At 59.1% G+C, this 20,374-nt stretch overlaps 2 protein-coding genes across 2 annotated transcripts in view; both read left to right on the top strand.

Moving 5' to 3' along the window:
• EPS15 (epidermal growth factor receptor pathway substrate 15) overlaps positions 1 to 7,741 on the top strand; it is a 74,390-nt gene extending 66,649 nt beyond the window's left edge. The window contains exons 23-25 of the mRNA XM_029083059.2: positions 939 to 1,101; positions 2,809 to 2,990; positions 5,263 to 7,741. Of these exons, the coding sequence (XP_028938892.1) occupies positions 939 to 1,101; positions 2,809 to 2,990; positions 5,263 to 5,409 (492 nt within the window). The 3' untranslated portion in view covers positions 5,410 to 7,741. The remainder of the gene's footprint in view (positions 1 to 938; positions 1,102 to 2,808; positions 2,991 to 5,262) is intronic.
• Positions 7,742 to 11,170: 3,429 nt separating this feature from the next.
• On the top strand, positions 11,171 to 20,374 carry NEPRO (nucleolus and neural progenitor protein). Its single transcript, XM_007666961.3, has 9 exons — positions 11,171 to 11,284; positions 13,050 to 13,204; positions 14,400 to 14,476; positions 15,346 to 15,477; positions 15,760 to 15,837; positions 16,196 to 16,551; positions 17,154 to 17,233; positions 18,297 to 18,574; positions 19,634 to 20,374. The coding sequence occupies exons 1-9, from the start codon at positions 11,188 to 11,190 to the stop codon at positions 20,034 to 20,036; spliced, it is 1,656 nt and encodes a 551-aa protein (XP_007665151.1). The 5' UTR covers positions 11,171 to 11,187; the 3' UTR covers positions 20,037 to 20,374.

Below are 20,374 nucleotides of genomic sequence, written 5' to 3'. Positions count from 1 at the left end.
GTGTCCAACTTCATTCATTCATTCAGTCGTGTTTACTGAGCACTTACTATGGGCAGAGCACTGTACTGAGCGCTTGGAATATACAGTTCGGCAACAGATAGGGACAGTCCCCGCCCCAAAACGGGCTCGCAGTCTAAAAGGGGGAGGCAGCAGAACAAAATAAGCAGATGGGCATCAATACCATCAACTTGATCCCATCCCCGTCCCACTTGGGACTCACAGCTTAAGAAGGGAGAACGGAAATCGTACTCCCATTTTACAGGTGTGGTAACTGAGGTACAGGGAGATTCAGTGACTTGCCCCAAGTCACCCAGCAGGCAAGCGGAGAAGTTAGGACTAAGACCGTGGTCTCTTGATTCCCAATCTTGGGCTTCTCCCTCAAGTCTAGGTTGCCTCACTGCTCCCCATCTCCCCTCCCTCTGCCCGCCCCCTTCCTCCCCGGGGAGCGGGGGATGTTAGGCGGCAGGAGTGAAGGTGTCGTAAGCTGAGGGGGTGGACACCCGCCGCACGTGGGTAATGCGCCTCTCCTCCCTGGGGCACCCCTCTCTGCAGCACTGGGGTCTGCCTCCAGAAGAGATGGCGGGGCCGCATCCGCTGATGGGTCGTCCAAAAGTTCCAGCTCCCCCACCTCGGCTCCCGCCTCACGGAGGCCCGAGCCAGCCCGGTCCAGGGTCCCCGCCGGGCTGCCGGAGGGAGGTGGACCGTGAGCTTCTGGGAGGCGGGGACCCGGTCTCCTTCCGGCTCTCGCCCTCTCCCGAGCGCTCAGGGTGGCACTCTGCGCTCAGTGCTCTGTCGGCTCATTACCGGGGGCGTCCTCCGTGCCAGCCCTTGGAGGCGCTCAATAAACCCCACTGGATGACCGACGATCGAGGGGGCTCTGGAACGGTCTCAGGCCAAGCGTGCGATATCGCGTTGTCGTCTTTCGTCTTCCCGCCCAGGCCAACAACGAGGACCCTTTCGGTTCGGCCGCTCCCGGCTCGGGCAGCAACGTGGTCCTGACCAAAAACGTGTTCGAGGAGCCGCCGGGCAAAAACCAAGACGTGCCCCCAGCCCTGCCGCCCAAGACGGGCACTCCCACGAGGCCCTGTCCACCTCCACCCGGTAGGGGGGCGGCCGGGGATCACGGCCGCGTTGGAAATGCCCCTCCCTGCCCCGCGTCGCCCGCCTCCCTCGTGGAGGGGACCTCGGGGGACAGCCCGAACGAGTGACCACCCGTATCGAGCGGCCTCGTCTCCCGCGGCCTAGAGTTCCGAGCGGCGTGCCCTCCGCCCGGGGCCCCGGCCCGTCTCGTCTCAGCGGGGAGGCCGGGCTTCTCCGGCACCAAATAAAACGTCTCAAAGAACCCGGGAATTCTGCGGTTATCCTTGCTGCGTGGGGGAGGGGGCCGGGAGCGAGGCCTTACGGGAACGCATCCCGTCGGCTGAAATTTCATGGGTCTTCTTGGGATGCGGGCTCCCCGCGGGGCCGTTAGTTCGAGGAGGAGATGGCCGGGCTCAGGAGAAACGACCTGCAGGAAGCCCCCCCGAGCCATCCCGTTTCTCTTCGAGGGGGAGGTAGCGAGGGCACGATGTTCATTTTTAAGTGCTTGTAACTGGCTCGTTTTTGACCTGTCGGGGGCTCCCAGTCCGGGCCTACTCTTGAAGAGCGCCCTCCTGCTGGTCCCTTCATAAGCCTTGGCGCTCAGACCCCTGACTTCCTCTCCCCTCGAAGAGCCCCAGCTAAACGCAGATAGTCGAGGGTCTGTCTTTCCGGGCCTGGCCTCCAAACCATCCCTGGGCGTCCTCCGTTTCACCTAGGGTGGGGCTCGGAAAGCGGGCTTTGGTCCTCCCGCGACCAGGCTCCGTCCCCCACTTCCCGTTAACCAAGTCGAAACCGTTGAGCCGGTCGGTTTCATCACCACCCGCCCGGAGTCTTAGGGATGAAATGGGAGTCAAACCGGAGGCGTCCCGGCTACCGGGGTCCCTCCGGCGGCAGGGCGGACCCGCTGGTCCGATGAACCGCTCCAAAAAGCTTGCGGGAAAAAGTAGGAGTTCAAGGGGTTCCGAGCCACTCGGTTCCCCGTAATTTCGGAGGCAGCGGGGCGGAGCTGAGTAGAAGGTTAAAAATGAGATTATGCCCGAGTGCTGGGGCCGTGCAGGCCCGATCTTGCTCAGAGATCCCATAATGGGCAGAGCGAGTGTTTCCCCACGGCCTCGTGCCCGCCGTTGGTTACCGGTGGCTGTCGAGTGGGGTCCCCGAGCCTTGGGGCTTGTAACTGTGGGAGAAACGAGGATTTGCGGGTGAAAGGACGCAGGTGGTGTTTTGCAGCCAGGGACTTGAATTCAGTTGGGCGGGTCAGAACGATCGATGTTCTGGATGAGGCAAAGTTCCGACTCAGCCTGTTCGGGGAAAAGCCTGCAAATGCTCTAGGTTCCAAGGAACGAAAAACACCCTCCCCCCACCCACCTTCCCCTCTCTCCCTTGTCTCCTCTTCCTTTCTCTCTCATCTCCCTCCCGCCCACTCTTGGCCCGGGCCTCTCCTGCCCCGGTCCTTGTCGGGTGCCATTCTGTGATGGCATGAGGTCCTCTCCTCCAGCATCCCGTCCCGCCTCCCTCCGGTCAGGGTTGGCCGGGCTCCGACGCCCGAGCCACCGCTAGCGGCGGTGGCGGATTTGGATTTCAGAAAGCGGGGGAAGCCCGTCGTCCCCACGGGGGGTTTTCCCACCTGCCCCACTCCCGGAGGGGGAGCGGTTTCGGTTTCGTTTCGTGTCGCGACGTGTCGGTTTGCCATGTCTGACGGTTAAGTTCGTTCTACTGATTTTGATCCAGGGAAAAGGCCGACCAACAGATTGGATTCTTCCGATTCCCTTAAACTGAACGATCCGTTTCAGCCTTTCTCGGGCAGTGAGGGGCTGCGGGAAAAAGCCCCCCACCTGACGGATGACCCGTTCGCCCCCACCGTCACCGCCGGCCTGGAGGTCGACTCGAGCAACTTTGCCAACTTCCCCGCGGTGAGTCCTGGGGGGGGCACGGGAGGGAGGGACCGGCTGTTTGGGAAAGTTGGAATTTGGTACTGGTAATAATAATAATAACAGTGGTATTTCTTAAGCGCTTACTATGTGCCCGGCACTGTACTAAGCGCTGGGATGGATACAAACAAATTGGGCTGGACACAGTCTCCGTCCCACACGTGGCTCACGGTCTTAACCCCCGTTTTCCAGATGAGGTAACTGAGGCCCAGAGAAGTGAAGTGCCTTGCCCAGGGTCACTGAGCAGACACATCGTGGAGCCGGGATTAGAACCCAGGTCCTTCCGACTCCCAGGCCTGCGCTCTATCCACGAGGCCACGCTGCTTCTCGGTAGTAATCATATTGATGCCGTAATGATAAGAATAATTGTGGCATTTAAAAAGCGCTTACCTTGTGCCAGGCACTCTACTTAGTGCTGGGGTAGATACGGGGTCATCCGGACCCACGTGGGGCTTCCAGTCTAAGTAGGAGGGAGAAGAGGGATTGAATCCCATTTTGCAGATGAGGGAACTGAGGCCCAGAGAAGTGAAGTGACTTCCCCCAGGTCACACAGCAAGTGTGGGGCGGGGCCGGGTTCGGAAGCCAGGTCCTCCTACTCCCAGGCCCGAGTTCATTCCACAAAGCTTTTTGAAGGCTGGGCTCTCCCCGAGGGTCCCCCTGCCAGATTTCCAGAAAGTAAACGGGATTTACCGTCGCTTCCGATTTCCCCTCCCCACCGCGGACGTCGTTTCATCTCAGTAGAACCTTCGGTTCATTTCGAAGGCTTTGAGGTTGGGCAGTAAAGTCGTTACGCTCTTTGTGACTGCCGTCTCGGAGTCACGCTGTTAGTCACGTTTGATTCCTGTCCCCCGTCGTGAAAAATCAATAAAATGAAAACGTTTTAGCGGCCCACCGCGGCGCCCTGGCCAAGCGGACGGGGGGATGGGCTACCGATTTGGTTATATCGGACGCTCCCGGGTACTTGGTAAGCACACAGTAAGTGCTCGATAAATATCACTGTCTGAGGGGGCTCGAGGAGAACGCGAGCTCAGTGGATCGACAGTTGGGATTACGAGCTGACGGGAGGATGTGCGTGTGTCCTTGAGACGCCTCGAGATCCCAACTGGTCTAAAAGGGCAGAAACCAGCCCGTTCTCTTTGGTTTGACTTCATTGCAATTTGGGGGCCGTCACCTGTGGAGTCGGCCTCCGCTCGTCCGTGTGACGGGGCCGCTAGGTGACCGAGGCGCTCACAGCTCAACCAGTCGACGGTAACGATAATAATTATCATCATCCTTATGGTACTTGTTAGGCGTTCCTCCGTGCCAAGCACCGTTCTAAGGACCGGGGTAGGTATAGATTAATCCGGTTGGACTACACGGGGCTCACGTTCTCATCCCCATTTTACAGATGAGGTAGCTGAAGCACAGAGAAGTGATTCGCTCAAGGTCACGCAGCAGACGAGGTCCTTCTGACTCCGAGGCCCGGGCTCCAACCACTAAGCCACGCTTACCACGTGCATAGCACTGGACCGAGCTACTCTCTGCACAGGCCCATTTGTCGGCCGGGGCCATATCCCCCTGGAGCCCTAGACAGGTTGACCTGTGCGCTCTCTCTCTGTCTCTCAGTGCCTCTGTTTCCTGAATCCCCCAGCCGGTGTTGTCTACAGCGTGTCCCCACTGAGAGAGAGTTCACCAAGCCTGCTGGGGTGACAGGTACTCTCCGGCTAAGCCGAGGCCCAGCGGCGCTGGCCGTCCTTTGAGCATCCACCCCCACGCAGACAGACCCCCGACCCTTCCCCTCGCCCCCGCTCCGAGCCGGCAGCGGGCCTGGGGCGGGTGGGCCCGGTCCCAGGTAGATACCGCGGGTGAGGAGCTACAGCTCGAGTCGGGGGCTCCGCTCCCGCTCCGTGGGCGTCAGCCGTTCCTTCTCCCGTTTCCGACCCTCCCGTGGTACGACGCAAATCAGAGATTCCGAGCGAAATGCTTCCCTCGTTTCTTTGAGATCTTAGGGTTCGCTCAGTAGGGAGAGCTCACCCCCTCTTAGTTCTCAGACCGACGGAGTCAGGCCGTCCCCATCCGGCGAACTCCAGACACGCAGCGAGGTCGGAAACCCAGACCTCGTGGCGTGTCGAGCCCTGCCCCGGGGTCTCAAGGGGGGCTGAGCCGGCGAGGAAGGGGGTCCTCCGGGGACGGCCATCCGCGCCTGGCGTCCGAACGGCCCCGGTTCGACCGGGGACTGACTTGAGCTCCGGGTTTTTTTGTCTTCCCCCGGCAGTACTCGACTGAAGAGGATATGATCGAATGGGCCAAGAGGGAAAGCGAGAGAGAGGAGAAGGAAAGGCTCGCCCGCCTCAACCAGCAAGAGCTGGAAGATCTGGAGCTGGCCATCGCCCTCAGCAAATCCGAGATCTCCGAGGCGTGAAGAGAGAGGAAGTCGGGCCCCCGCCAGCCGTCCCCCCGCCCCCGATACCCTGACCCGGAAAGCTATTTACCATCCTATCAGAGCTACGTAGGAGCATGAGAATACAAAAGGTTTTAGTTTCCTGTAAGTGTGACAGACTTTCGCCTCCGAAGCCTCCCCATTCCGAGTCTCAGTATTTTGTCGTAAGATGCACTAGCCGGTCGGGCGGCGTTTCCGAGGCGTCCGGCCCGCTGTTCGTTCCGCTTGAGCCGCGGCCCGTGCTACCTTCGTCCCCTCGACCCGGGTCCCGTGACCCAGCGGGAGGTCGAGGCCGCGGCCCTTTCCCGGCCCGGGGCTGCTCCGGCGGGTCTCTGTATTTCCGGGGTCACTCCCGCCAAGGGAGGACGGGGATGCGTCCCCGTCCCCCCCGGGCCCCGTGCGATTGGGCCGGTGGCACAGCGTCGAGGGGAACGCGCGCCCGTGCGTTTCCTTCCGCGGGTGACGCGCTGCCCTTTGGCTTCCGTTGTCCTGAGGAGGACCGACCCCGCGAGAGGGAGGACGCGCGTGTTCCGGGTCGGTGACCCTGGGCCCGGCCCCGTGGCCTGCCACGACGCCCACCCGCCCGCGGAGGCCGGTCGGAGCCAGCGGCCGCCCCGCCGCCAACCAAGGGCGGGGGTCTCCTTGGGTTCAGTTCCTGCCCTGTCCCGGCGGCCGGGTCCAGGGCGGACCACGCCGTACCCGTCCGGGGGCCCGGGGGCCCGCCTCCGACAGCAGGCGGCGGAAACCGCGGCCCTCTACGGGAGCGCGTTCGGCCAGCGGGGGCCGGGGGAGCGTCGCACACGTGGGCCCCCCTCTTTGGCAGACCCTGAAACCCTTCTGTACGCTTGCCGGAGGAACTTCAGCAAGCCGGAGCCCTACGGAACTTGCTTCTATACGTACAGCTCCATTTCCTTTAATGAAGGTTCTACTACCGGACTTAACGCGGTACCCTCTCACCGGAAACCGAGTGGAAGCGGCGGGGGTGCTGCCCGGCCTGCTTGGGGCGCCCTTTGGCGAGACTGGATCCGAGCACGAGGTCTTTCCTCGTGATTTTTCTCCTCAAAAAAGAGCCGTTGGGGAAAGGCGTCCATCGTCCGAGGAACCCCCGGGCGAGCTGAATTTGGAGTAAGGCGACGCCCCGAGCAGAGTCTGTGACTTGGACTTTTTGCGGTTGTTGTTCCGTAGGGTAGAGGCTGACGTTACCCTCTAGGCTGGGAACACCTGGTAACAAAAGGTAACTGGCGACAACTGGTGACGGAAGGTAGTCGACGTTCCCCTCGAGCGTGAGCTCCTTGCGGGCCGAGAACGTGTCTGCCAGTTCCGTCGTGTCGTGCTCTCCCAGGCGCTCAGTACGTACAGTGCTCTGCACACCGTAGTGCCCAATAAACACCGTCGATCGCTCGATTGGATGTCAAGAAAGGTTTGCCGGAACCAAGCCAAAGTGGTCTACGGGGCGGGACCGGGGGCGGTCAGGGCGGGGCACTTGCCCGGGGCGGAGCAACCATCCGGCCCCTCGAGTAAATGCTCCAGACCACACGGGCCTGGTTCCCGGCGCTCTGCCTGCCCCCGTCCCGCCGGGCACCCCGATCGAATCGGACCTTGCACCCCCTCTGCCTGTGCGAGCAGCGGGGTCAGGTCACGGGGGCGTGAAGCGGAAGCCGAAGACCACCCCTTCCCCCCCGCCGCGCCCCACCCACACGCTGCCTCGCCACGCAGCTCCCCGTTGCAAACTGGCGCCGGGCTCCCCTGGCGAGGTGTTCCTTTCCTTGGCCGTGGCGGTGGTTCTTTCTCCGCTCTTTCAGGAGACCGGCAAGGTGACTTGAACAACCCTTTTTTGCACTGGGAAAATGAGCAGGTGTCGGCGACGCCCAGAGAGATGGGAACCTTTGAAGTATTATAGACCTGTAACTTATCTCCACCCCCTTCGATGTAATAAGTGTACACTAATCTTACCTGTGTTTAACTGGACTACATAGATTCCCTTGTTAAAAGATGTACATTCAGTGGACCAATATATTAAAATGTGTACATAGTATATATATATATATATATTCACGCCCTCTCGTATGGGATTAAAATCTCGTAGTCGTTTGACGTCATTTACTCTGACTACGGTACCTGTGCCCTGAAGAGTACAGGTCGCCGAACGGATCACTGCTGTGGCCTAACCGGCATCACTAAGAGGTTTTAACGGGCTTTTAAAAATCTGTTCGGCCGGGATTAGGGACTGTTAGAGACTTTCCTTGATGTTGTTGAAAACTCCCCAACAGTAGCCTGTAATCACGAGGAGAATAAAATTAAAAGACACGGAAAAGCGGATGGTCGTGTCTGTGGCTGAGCCGAACCGCCTCGCCTGAGCGTCCTGGCCCCGGGCGGGGGAGGGTCGATGAGTGAGAGCGCTCAGTACAGCGCCCCGCACCCGGGGAGCGCTCAACAAATACCGTTGATCGATCGGGAGATCTCTGGCACCCTCGCGCACACCGAGGAGGACGGGCCGGGGAGTCACAAGGAGCTGGGTTCTATCACCAGCTCCGTCACTTGTCGGCTCTGTGACTTTGGGCAAGTCACTTACCTTCTCTGTGCCTCAGTTGCCTCATCCGTAAACTGGGAATAATAAGACCGTGAGCCTTAGGTGGCACAGGCACTGAGTCCTACCGATTATTTTGTCTCTTTCCCAACGCTCAGTGTGGTGCCTGGCTTAACTTGATTTGTTAAGTGCTTAACAAATACCATAAAAATAAAAAACAAACTCGCTCACCTTGTCTGGGAAGGGAAAGTTTGGCCGGACACCTCTTCCGGCCCCCGCCACGTCGCGGGAGCGATGATCAGACGGTCCGGGGGACGGAGAAGGCGCGGCCCACTTTCCGACTGTGGAGCGAGAGGAAAACCAGGAAAGGCCTTCAGGTGCGGTCGGAGCTGTTCGTGAAATCCCAAGCCGGGATCGGAAAAACATTCCCAGGCTGAAGCGGGCCCGGAATTGCCCAGGGGAAGGAGCCGGGGGTGCCCAGGTCCTTGGGTCAGCTCTGCCCCGGCCTGCTGGGTGACCTGGGGCAAGCCCATCTGGGCTTCGGTTCCCTCTTCGATAAAATTGGGGATAAGATAGACCGTGATTCCCGGGTGGGACGGGGGCTGTCGGATTGGAAGGCATTTTATCGACCCCAGCGCCGGGCCCGGAGTCGGTGCTTAACAAATACGATTTTTAAGAACTGGATGGATATTTTCGCTTTCGGTGGTGGGCTGTCAGCTGTGAAGGGGGGAGGGAATTCCAGGCAGGAGGGAGGGTGTGGGAGAGAGAGAGAGCGGGGGGCACAGTGAATGGGTTGGCACGACAGGCGGCGGGGGTCCGGGGCGAGGATGGGGGGCTTGAATCCCTCCGGTCTTTAAGCTTATCGTGGGCGGGGAACGTGTCTCCCATCTTGGTTGTACTGCACTTTCCCAAGTGCTTAATTCAGTGCTCCGCACACGGGCAGCGCTCAGGGAATACCACTGATGAATAATATTAACGATGGTATCTGTTAAGCGCTTACTAGGTGCCAGGCACTTTCCTAAGCGCTGGGGCGGATACAAGCAAATCGGGTCGGGCACAGTCCCTGTCCCGCGTGGGGCTCACCGTCTCCATCCCCAATCTACAGATGAGGTGACTGAGGCCCAGAGAAGCGAGGTGACTTGCCCAAAGGCACACAGCAGAGTGGCGGAGCGGGGATTAGAACCCGTGACTTTCTGACTCCCGGGCCGGTGCTCTATCCACTTCGCCGTGCTGCTTCTCAGGGAGGGAAGGAGAAGGAGAAGCAGTGCGGCCTGGTGGAAAGGGGGGACCTGGGTTCTAATGCTTGCTTTGCCGCTTTGCCAAGTCACTTCGCTTCCCTGGGCCTCGGTTTCCTCAACCGCAAAATGGGGATTCGGTAGGTGTTCCGTTCTCCCCCCGCCCTTAGATTGTGAGCCCCTCCTAGGAGAGGGGCCACGGTGTCCGGCCCGATTCCACTCCGGCCCTCAGAACGACGCTTGACACACACAAATAGCACTAAAAAAAGAGGCGGGGAGAGCAGCGTGGCTCGGTGGAAAGAGCGCGGGCTTGGGAGTCAGAGGTCGTGGGTTCCAATTCCGCCTCCGCCACCCGCCAGCTGTGTGACTCTGGGCAAGTCACGTCACTTGCCTCAGTTCCCTCGTCTGGAAAATGGGGATGAAGACTGTGAGCCTCACGTGGGATAACCCGGTGACCCTGTATCTTCCCCAGTTCTGAGAACAGTGCTCGGCCCATAGTAAGTGCTTAACGAATACTAACATTATTATTACGATTACCCCGGCGCTTAGAACAATGTTTGGCACATAGTAAGCGCTTGAGAAATGCCATCAATATTATTATCATTATTATTACCCCGGAGCTTAGAACAGTGCCTGGCACATAGTAAGCGTCGAAGAAACACCATCATTATTATTATTCTTACCCCAGCGCTTAGGACAGTGCCTGGCACATAGTAAGCGCCTAAGAAATACTATTATTACTGTTATTCTTACCCCGGCGCTTAGAACAGTGCCTGGCACATAAGAAGCGCTTAAAAAATGTCATCACTATTATTATTATCATTATTATTATTACCCCGGTGCTTAGAACAGTGCCTTGCACATAGGAAGCGCTTAAGAAATACTATTATTATTATTATTAGTCTTACCCCGGAGCTTAGAACAGTGCATGGCACATACTAAGCGCTTAAGAAATGCCATCATTTTTATTATTATTATTACCCCGGCGTTTAGAATAGTGCCTGGCACATAGTAAGCGCTTAAGAAATACCACCACTATTATTATTATCCTGGTGCTTAGAACAGTGCCTGGCACATAGGAAGCGCTTAAGAAATGCCATCAATATTATTACTATTCTTACCCCGGCGCTTAGAACAGTGCCTGTCCCATACAAAGCGCTTAAGAAATGCCATTATTATTATTATTATTACCCCAGCGCTTAGAACAGTGCCTGGCACATACTAAGCGCTTAAGAAATGCCATCATTATTATTATTATTATTATTACCCCGGCGCTTAGAACAGTGCCTGGCACATACTAAGCGCTTAAGAAATGCCATCATTATTATTATTATTATTATTATTACCCCGGCGCTTAGAACAGTGCCTGTCCCATACAAAGCGCTTAAGAAATGCCATTATTATTATTATTATTCTTACTCCAGCGCTTAGAACAGTGTCTGGCACATACTAAGCGCCCAAGATATACCATCACTATTATTATTATTCTTACTCCGGCGCTTAGAGCAGTGCCTGGCACACAGTAAGCGCTTAAGAAATACTATTATTATTATTATTACTATTGTAAGGATTCTCAGTGTCAGTAAGAAGGGGGGCGGAAGAGGGCAGGGCCGGGCAGGGCGGGTGAGGGCAGGGGCCTCACGTCGTCACTTCCGCTTCCGGCGGAGGCCGCCCGGCAGGGCGGGTGCGGGCAGGGGCTTCACGTCGTCACTTCCGTTTCCGGCGGAGGCCGCCCGGCAGGGCGGGTGAGGGCAGCGGCCTCACGTCGTCACTTCCGTTTCCGGTGGAGGCCGCCCGGCAGGGCGGGTGAGGGCAGCGGCCTCACGTCGTCACTTCCGTTTCCGGCGGAGGCCGCAGGGCAGGGCGGGTGAGGGCAGGGGCCTCATGTCGTCACTTCCGTTTCCGGCGGAGGCCGCCCCGCAGGGCAGGGCGGGTGCGGGCAGGGGCCTCACGTCGTCACTTCCGCTTCCGGCGGAGGCCTCCCCGCAAGCCGCGGCCATGGCGGCGCCGCCTCGGGAGCCCTGGAACCGCGTGTGGCTCCCCGGCGCGGGAACCGTCAGCGCCCTCACCCTCCCCGCGGGGACACGAGCGCCAGGTGACCGCGCGCACCACTCTTCTAAGCGCTGGGGGAGGCCGGGCTTCGTCGCCCGGGCCCACGTGGGGCTCCCAGGCTACCTCCCCATTTGACAGATGAGGTCACTGAGGCTCCCAGAATAATAATTCATTCCAGAGTATTTACTGAGCGCTTAATAACAGCGTTCGTCTTGGCTAAGTGCTTGCTATGTGCAGAGCGCTGTTCTAAGCGCTGGGGGAGATCCGGGGTCATCGGGTGGTCCCACGTGGGGCTCACAGGCTTCATCCCCATTGGACAGGTGAGGTCACTGAGGCTCCCAGAGTAATAATAATAACGTTAGTGTTGGTTAAGCGCTTACTATGTGCAGAGCACTGTTCTAAGCGCTGGGGGAGATCCAGGTTGTCCCCCGTGAGGCTCCCAGTCTTCATCCCCATTTTACAGATGAGGTCACTGAGGCCCAGCGAAGTGAAGTGACTCGCCCACAGCCACCCAGCCGACAAGGGCTTTTGGAGTCAGAGGTCATGGGTTCGAATCCCAGCTCTGCCACTTTGTCAGCCGTGTGACTGTGGGCGAGTCACTTCTCGGGGCCTCAGTTATCTCATCAGTAAAATGGGGATGAAGACTGGGAGCCCCACGTGGGACAACCTGATTCCCCTGTGTCTACCCCAGCGCCTAGAACAGTGCTCGGCACATAGTAAGCGCTTAACAAATACCAACATTATTATTATTAAGGGGCAGAGCCGGGATTCGAACCCATGACCTCGGACTCCCCAGCCCGGTCTCTTTCCACCGTGCCAAGCTGCTGGCGGAGGCCCGACGCCCGCCCCCTCCTGGGCCTTCGCTGCCGCTCTCCCAACGCCTGGCGCAGTGCTCGGCACCCCCCAGTCACGCCGCGTCTTCGGCGCTCAGTACGCAGCACCGCGCTGAGCGCTGGGGGAGACACAGTCACTGCTGTTGGTTGAGCGTCGACTGCGTGCGGACCACCGCGCTAAGCGCCGGGAAGGGTCCGGGACGGGCAACCGGGTCGTCCCTTGTCCCCATTGAGAAGCGGCGGAAAGAGCAGGGGCTGGGGAGTCAGAGGTCGTGGGTTCGAATCCCGGCCCCGCCGCCTGTGGGCCGGGTGACCTGGGGCGAGTCACTTCTCGGAGGCCTCAGTGACCTCGTCTGGAAAATGGGGATGAGGACTGTGAGCCTCCCGTGGGGCAACCTCATTACCTTGGATCTCCCCCAGCGCTTAGAACGGTGCTCAGCACGTAGTAGGCGCTTAACGAATGACATCGTTCTGCAGATGAGGTGACCCGAATGAGTGAGTGAATGAATGGACGAGGAAGATGGGGGCCAAAGAGAAGGGAAGGACCCGGGGCGGGCGAGGATATAGCGCGGCCCCATGGAAAGAGCCCGGGATTGGGAGTCCGAGGTCACGGGTTCTAATCACGGCGCCGCCACTAGTCCGCTGGGTGACTTTGGGCAACTTCACTTCTCTGGGCCTCAGTGACCTCATCTGGAAAATGGGGGTGAAGACCGTGAGCCCCACGTGGGACAAACTACCTTGAATCCCCACTCCCCCAGCGCTTAGCTCAGTCCTTGGCACATAGTAAGCGCTTAACAAATACCGTCGTCGTCGTCATCATCGTGGGACGACCCAGAGGATGATTGCCGGGCGACGGAGCGCCCTGGGTCCGGTCCTCTCGGGGCCGCGGGGGGGGGGTGGGGACGCCGGGGGACCCTCCCCGTCCCGGAGCCCACCGTGGTCCATCCTTCCTTCCTTTCCCCCTTCCCTCGGCAGCGAAGTGCCTGGCGTCCGTGAGCCGGGAGAGCGGCCGCGTCCTGAGCGCCCTGAGCAGCCCGGCCTTGGAGACGGAGAACCTCTTGCTGCGGGCCGTGCTGTACAGCCACCACCGCAGGATGGGCCGACACAGGCCCCACCTGGCCCTCAAACAGGTCAGTGCCGGCCGGGGCCGTGCCCGCCGCCCGCGGCCTGGCCCTCGCACCGGGGATCGATCCATCGGTCGTAATTATTGAGCACTCAGCGCATTCGGAGCTCTGTACCGAGGTCTTGGCGTAGAGTACGGAGCGGTAGAGTCGGCAGTCGCGGTCCCTGCCCCTAACAAACCGAGTGCCCGCCTCACTGGCCGCCCCTGCCAACGTAGTCTTCCCGCCGCGCCCCAGGAACGCCCACCCTGCTGGCCGGCGGCGTCTCCCCGTCGGGCACTGGGCCGCCTCCGCCCCTCCCGCGTCCTGGCAATCTCTGCCCGCCGGCCGCGGCTGCCAGCGTAGTCACGTCTGCGGCGCGCCCCGGGAATGCCCACCCTTCTTTAGGCCGTGTTTCGGTTGATGGAGCAGCTGGGTAAGTGAGTCGGGCGTCGTGATTGCATCCGACGCTCCCGGTGTCCACCCGTGGTATTTCCTGAGCGCCTTTTGTGTGCGTAGCGCCTCAGTAAACGCTTGGGAGAGTACGGTCCCGACGGATCTGGTAGGCGCCGTCCCTGCCCGCGGTGACAGACGTTTCAAATAAATGAGGTTTGCGCACGGGCTGCAGGTGGGGTGACTATCGGGTACTTAGAGGAGACAATCTGTGAGGAGCAGTTTGGTCTAATGGAAAGAGCCTGGGAGTCAGAGGACTTGGGTTCTTCCCAACTGTATATATCTTTATCACCCTATTTATTTTGTTTGATGAGATGTACGTCACCCGGATTCTATTTATTTGCCATTGTTTTTTACGAGACGTTCTTCCCCTCGACTCTGTTTATTGCCGTTGTTCTCGTCCGCCCGTCTCCCCCGATTAGCCCGTGCGCCCGTCAGAGGGCAGGGACGGTCTCTCTCTGTTGCCGATTTGTCCATTCCAAGCGCTTAGCACAGTGCTCTGCACGTAGTGAGCGCTCAGTAAATACTATTGAATGAATGAATGAACCTGGGTTCTAATTCCAGCTCCACCATTTGCCTGCTGTGTGACCGTGGGCGAGTCACTTCAATTCTCTGCCTCAGTTATCTCCTCTGTAAAATGGGGACTCAATCCCTCCTCCTCCTCCTCCTACTTAGATTGCGAGCCCGGTGCGGGCCAGGGACTGCGTCTGCCCTGTTTGTCCCTCTGTAATCTCGGCACCCCTTCGCTCCCCGCCCGCCGTTCCTCCCCTAGGTCGAGCAGTGCCTGAAGCGTTTAGAGGCCATGCGGTTGGTGAGCTCCATCCGAGACCTGTCTGCGTTGTGCACCAAGTAAGCGTCCGGCGCGGGTTCCTCAGTGGGTCTGGAGCGGCCCGGGGACTGACCCCTGGACTACGGGCCCCTGCCCGGCCGGGGCCGTGCGCAGCTGGGAGCTCGGCCAAATCCGATCGTTCCCGTCCGAGCGTCCCGTCCCGTGCAGACGGGAACGTGGGCCGGCTGCCTGGGGTGGCTATCGGCCCGTCTGTCCCGTTCAAACCCCTCACCGGGGCCCCTCGGTCAGTATTTTTAACTTAAGCAGCATCATTGAGAAGCAGTGTGGGCCAGTGGAAAGAGCACGGGTCTGGGAGTCCGAGGACCTGGGTTCTAACCCCGACTTTGCCAAATGCTTGCTGTGTGACCGTCGGCATGTCGCTTCACTTCCCTGTGCCTCGGTTCTACCGTTCTCCCTCCGACTTAAACTGAGAGTCCCAAGAGGGGCGGAGACTGTGTTTGACCTAATTAACATGTACCCATCCCAGCGCTTAGAAGAACGTTTGACACCTAGTGGGTGCTTAGAAATAGCATTTTTAAAAAACCGCCAGCTTCCCTCCGCCTCCGGGTCCCGCGATGCCGGAGCAGCCCACACATCCCCGGGAGCTTGGGATGGGAGGGCCAGGGCTCTAGAGGCAGGTGGGCGGTGGGGAGGGCGACCCGGGGGCCGGGACACCCCCCCCCCCCCCCCCCCAAAAAGTGAAACGCTCTGGGTTCAGACCAACTTGCACAAAATGTCATGCGGGACATCTTGGACCTTTCGCCATGAGCCCGGCGTGTCACGGGTGACGCCCCGTGTCTCCGGTAGCCGCGCGGGCCTCCCGGGTACCCCGACCCCCCGCTTCACGGAGATGGGGAACTCACAATCTCCTTCATTTGGGCCACCCGAGGGACGGCTCGTCCAGAAACTCCGCCGAGTGTCTCATCCCCAGCCAGCCGGTGGTGGAGCTGGCGCTGATGAAGATCTTGGGAGCCTGCCAACTGGTTCTCCGCCTTCTCGACCGTTGCCGTAAAGCATTTCTGTATCCTTCCCGAGCATCTCACGGCTATTAGAAAAGAGCTCCGCTGGGGTCGTCGGCCCCTTCTCGGAGCGCAGCCTGCGGTGGGATTTACCCTGAAACTCTGTCGGCTACCAGTTAGACGCATAAAGGGGGAACGCGGGGGATCGGAGACCGGCGTCGCGGTTGACGGTTACCCCGAACCTAAACGGGCTTCGGCGCGTCTTAGCTTCGATAGCTGAAAAGCGATGATTCTCTCGGTTCTCTCTGCCGTGATTTCTTGCCTTAAATGGACTGAATCTCCAGATTGTTTGTTAAGCACCTCTGCACGCGCGAATTTCTCGTCTTAAACCTGGTGGTGACCGGATTGGTGAGCAGATTATGGTTTGTTGAGCCTTTTGTAATCTCTTTTGGGTTTCTTGGCTGTTAGCGTTCTCGTCGCTCCCGCCGGTCAAGCCCTCACTGGGCGTGGAGTCTTTCTCCCGCCTGCTTAGACTGGGAGGAGCCCCAGATGGGATGGGGACCGTGTCCACCCCAGCGCTCAGAACAGCTCCCGATGCAGAGTGAGCGCCCGAACAGATACCGCTATTCCCGTCGGTCTTATCGAGGGCCCCTTGCGTCCAAACCTTTGCAGAAACAAAGGAGCCGGTTTGGAAGAGGGAACGATCGGAGCTGGGGAGGGGCCGGCCGGGGGCCGGGGGGTGCCTGGCGGCCATGACCCGGGCGTGTCTCCCGTCTGCAGGGTGCTGTATAGGGCCGCGTTGAAGAGACTGACCGGGCTGTACGAGCCGCTGCTGGAGTTGCTCCGCAAGTCGTCCAAGGCGCGGCCCATGCCGTACTTCCGGGACTTCCGCTTCCCCCTGCGGATCGCCGAGTTCCTCGGGCCGGCCTACGCCGAAGTGCTGAAGCCACAGCCCCCCAGAGCCCTGGGCGACAGGGGCGTGTCCAGACTGCTGAATAAGATGTTTCCCGCTCAGGGGGGCTGGGCTACCCCCGGGGAGGAAGCGGGACCCGAGGTGCTCCCGAGGCCCGAGCCGGAGAAACGGGGGAGCCACGTGGATCTCGGCCAGCCGGTGCCAACGAGGAGCGCTTCGAGGGGTAACTGGGCGCCCCTCGGTCCACCCCGGGCGGGCGGGGCGGCCGGCCGGCGTTCCCCCGGCAGGCCCAGTATTTGCCGGGGCCGAGTGCAGAGGGGAGAGCCCTGGGCCTCCTGAATCGGAGGCGCTGATGGGCCAAGCTTTTTCAAACGTAGGCGTTGCGGGCGAATGGGCCACCGTCACGTAGGGCCAGGCCGAGGTCCGTCACCGACTTGAGGATCGGAGGAGCGGTGGGCGTTTGCTCTAGTGGTATCGACTTGGAGCCCGTCAGTGCCCCCCACCTCCCCTCGCTGACCGTGTGCAGAATGGGGCGTGAAACGCCCTTGGATGGTGATGATTTTACTGCGTGTCGGGCACTGGCTGAGGGTAGATAGAAGCTGTTGAGGTTGGACAGGGACCCTGTCCCACACGGGGCTCACAGTCTTAATCCCCATTTTATAGACGAGGGAACTGAGGCCCAGAGAAGTAAGGTGACTTTTTCAAGGTCACACAGCAGACAAGCGGCAGAGCCGGGATACGAACCCAGGGCCACTGTCGGGGGCAGGTTTGGGACGTTTTCCGGGGAAAAACTATTCCAATCCCAGATCTCTCCCGCCTCCACAGAGAAGTTAATGAAACTCGACGTGAAGACTTTCTGCAGGCCACCGAAACCCCAAACGGCAGAGGCTCACGGTGCTCCCCAGGTAGGTGACCGACGAGCGTCACCCCCGCTTCCCGCCCGCTCTAGCGGCCCGACGGCTCTAGCGCCCGCCCTCTACCCAATCCTGCCTCCCCTCTCCGTTATTCTGCCTCGCCTCTCCGTTTTTTCCGAGGTGTTGATTAAGCCCTCACCAGGTAGCAATTACGCACTGCGTGTTGGGCCCTGTGGTAGAGGCGAGATCATCACGCCCGACAGGGACTAAGAGGGAGGGAGAATAGGTATTTCATCCCCATTTTGCGGATGAGGGAACCGAAGCGCAGAGGAGTTGTGATTTCCTGCTCCGTATCACTAGCAAGGCCTGGGTCACGGTTATCGAGGCGATAATTGATGTATCCCCTGTCCCGTTCCCTCCTGCCTGAAAACCGATTTAGCCTCTGTCTCCCCTTCTGGTTATAAGCCCTCTGAGGGTAGGCATCGCGTCTTCTAACTCCGTCGCACCAAACGGGCCCCGAATAAATGCTAACGACCGATTTGCAAGTGCTGTGAATTTATTTCCGAATCCTTTGGAATTCTAAAGGACTCTGTGGGAAACCTCTTTCTCCTGCCTAGACTCTGCAGACCTCAAATGACCGAATTACTTTTTCATCTTAATGGCTGTCTCCTCCTCTGGGTTTTAAACCTGATAGAGTTGGGAACGGATCTGCTAATTCTCTTGTAGTCTACCCTCCCAAGCGCTTAATAGAGTGCTCTGCACATAGTAAGCGCTCATTAAATTCCACTGATTGATTGATACAGGGGAGAACAACAGAAGAACTAGCCTCTGTTGGGTACGACTTTGCATTTCAAAGCAGCGAATAGCTAGCGGAACACGGGTCTTCCTCTCTACTTTCATTTCCTCTCCTCTTTCATTTGGGGTTTGGGAGGAGCCCCGAGGAGGAGAGCTGAGAAGGAGCCGAACAGATTTCAGCCAGGAGAGAGAGGGTGGGAAAGGAACCGATCAGGATGGAGCAAGTGGTTGGCGGGAGCGGTGACTCTCGTGGGGTTGATTGGGGCGGGTGTCGGGTCCGTCTGATGTCTTTTTTTCCTTTGTTTTCTTTTTCCTCTAGCTTGACCCACCCCAGGATGTATCGTTGAAGACCAAGCGTCCTGCTCCCGACGCTCGATCTGCCAGAACTTCTTCGTCCGGGCGATCGGCGAACCCCTTGGGAGGCGCCACCCTGGTGGCGCGACTTCGAGAGGCCCAGGGTTTCGCGGAACTGTCGGAAGTGCTCCGGACGGCCGTCGTCTGGTGCAGAAACCAGAAGCGCCAAGCCGAAGCCGTCTTTCTGGGGAACAAGCTCCTGAAAAGCAACCGGCTGAAGCACGTGGAAGCTCAAGGATACAGGCATGTGCGGTTTCGGGGGCTCCGTCGTCGTTCGCAGGCAGCTTTGTTAATGAAAGAAGGTCTAGACCCGACTTAGATTTCATTGCCATCTACCTCCCGGATGGTCCGTCCTGGTGGTGGATGTGTTGGGGTGGGGAGGGGAGGGGAGGAGAGCGTGTCTGTGTGTTTCGCGGGGTGGAAGTGGGGGCGTGGGTGGGCCGAGGCAGGTTGCGTGTCTTCCTCTTTCCTGGATGTCGCCCTCGAGTCCTGGAGAAGAGCAAACAGGAGCTCCTTTGTCCAAGCCCAAAATAACTTTTTCTGCCCCTAAAACCTCAGCGTGTCAGGCACCGTCCTAGGCGCTGGGGTTGTTACAACTACCTGCCCCTTGTAACTACCGACTCTGCCCCTTGTCAGCTGTGTGACTGTGGGCGAGTCACTTCACTTCTCTGGGCCTCAGTTCCCTCATCTGCAAAATGGGGATAAAGACTGTGAGCCCCACGTGGGACAACCTCATTCCCCCGTATCTACCCCAGCGCTTAGAACAGTGCTCTGCACGTAGTAAGCGCTTAACAAATACCAACGTTATTATTACAAGATGATCGGGTTGGACACAGTCGGTGTCCCACACGGGGCTCTTGGTCGTCATCCGCATTTTCCAGATGAGGTAACTGAGGCACAGAGAAGTGAAGTGACTTGCCCAGGGTCACGGAGCAGACAAGTGGCGGAGCTGGGATAAGAACCTAGGTCCTTCTGACTCCAAGGCCCGGGCTCTTTCCTCTTGGCCACGCTGCTTCTCAACCTCTCTGCTTCCCGGACCTTGGGCGAATCACTTTACTTCACTGTGCCTCCGTTGCCTCGTCTGTAAAATGGGGATCGAATCCTACTCCCTCCTGTTTAGGGTGTGAGCTCCATATGGGGAAGGGACCTTATGTCCAACCTGATTATTTTCCATCTTCCCTAGCATTCAGTTTGGTGCTTGACCCAGAGTAAGTGCCCAACACGTGCCATTTTAAAAAAAAGTAAATTTAGACTTCGATAGTTCCTAAGTTTTCCCTTTTTCCCCCCCCCCCCCTCCTGCAGCTTGCCGAAGAAGTTGAACTGTGTGAAGATTTCCGTCTGCAACCGCCTTCTCCGGGCCTTAGGGAAGAAAACTCCTAAGCGGCAGCAGACGCCACCCAGTTCCCAGAACACATTTGGGCAGAGGGCAGGGAGCCTCCGGAGAAAGCCGGTCCGTGCCATCTTAAAGGAAATCCGGCCGGGCTCCGAGCGGACCGAGAATCCCATTTCGGGTCCCCGGGTTGAGAGGAGCGCTGCGCCTGCCTTGGCTCAGAAAACTGAGCCCCTGCCCTTGCTCCGCCTCCGTGCAGGGAACGGAACTTCTAAGTCCTCGACGTCGGTGGGGGCCAAGCAGGCCGCCCCCTCGGCGTACGCCAGCGAAGGGAGGGACGACATCGATGATATCTTTTCCTTGATGGGGCTCTGATGAAGGAAGGGGCTGCTTTGGAAAGGAGGCGGGGGTCGGGGGGTTCCGGGCCAAACACGATCCCTCCCTGCTCCCTGATCCTGTAGGGGCAGAGCAGGACCGCACCCTGGGAGACCAGGACACTGACCTCTCGAAGGGATGCCGAGGCCCAAGGCCGGCGGGCACGCTGGACCGGGCTGCGCCCCGCTGGCCTTGCTCTAACCCTCTCTCTCGGAAAGCTTCGGGCAACTCGGGCCTGGGGCAGGGAGGCGGGGGCGCAGTTCAAACAAGGGATGCTTCTGCCTCCCTCGAGGGGCAGTGGGAAGGCCAATTAAAAGTGTCAAAATATTCACAAGTCA

The sequence above is a fragment of the Ornithorhynchus anatinus genome, chromosome 18 (genome assembly GCF_004115215.2).
Source record: "Ornithorhynchus anatinus isolate Pmale09 chromosome 18, mOrnAna1.pri.v4, whole genome shotgun sequence".
In the NCBI taxonomy this organism is placed as follows: domain Eukaryota; kingdom Metazoa; phylum Chordata; class Mammalia; order Monotremata; family Ornithorhynchidae; genus Ornithorhynchus; species Ornithorhynchus anatinus.
The sequence above is the reverse complement of the archived record's forward strand: the minus strand, read 5'-3'. Positions and strand labels throughout refer to the sequence as shown.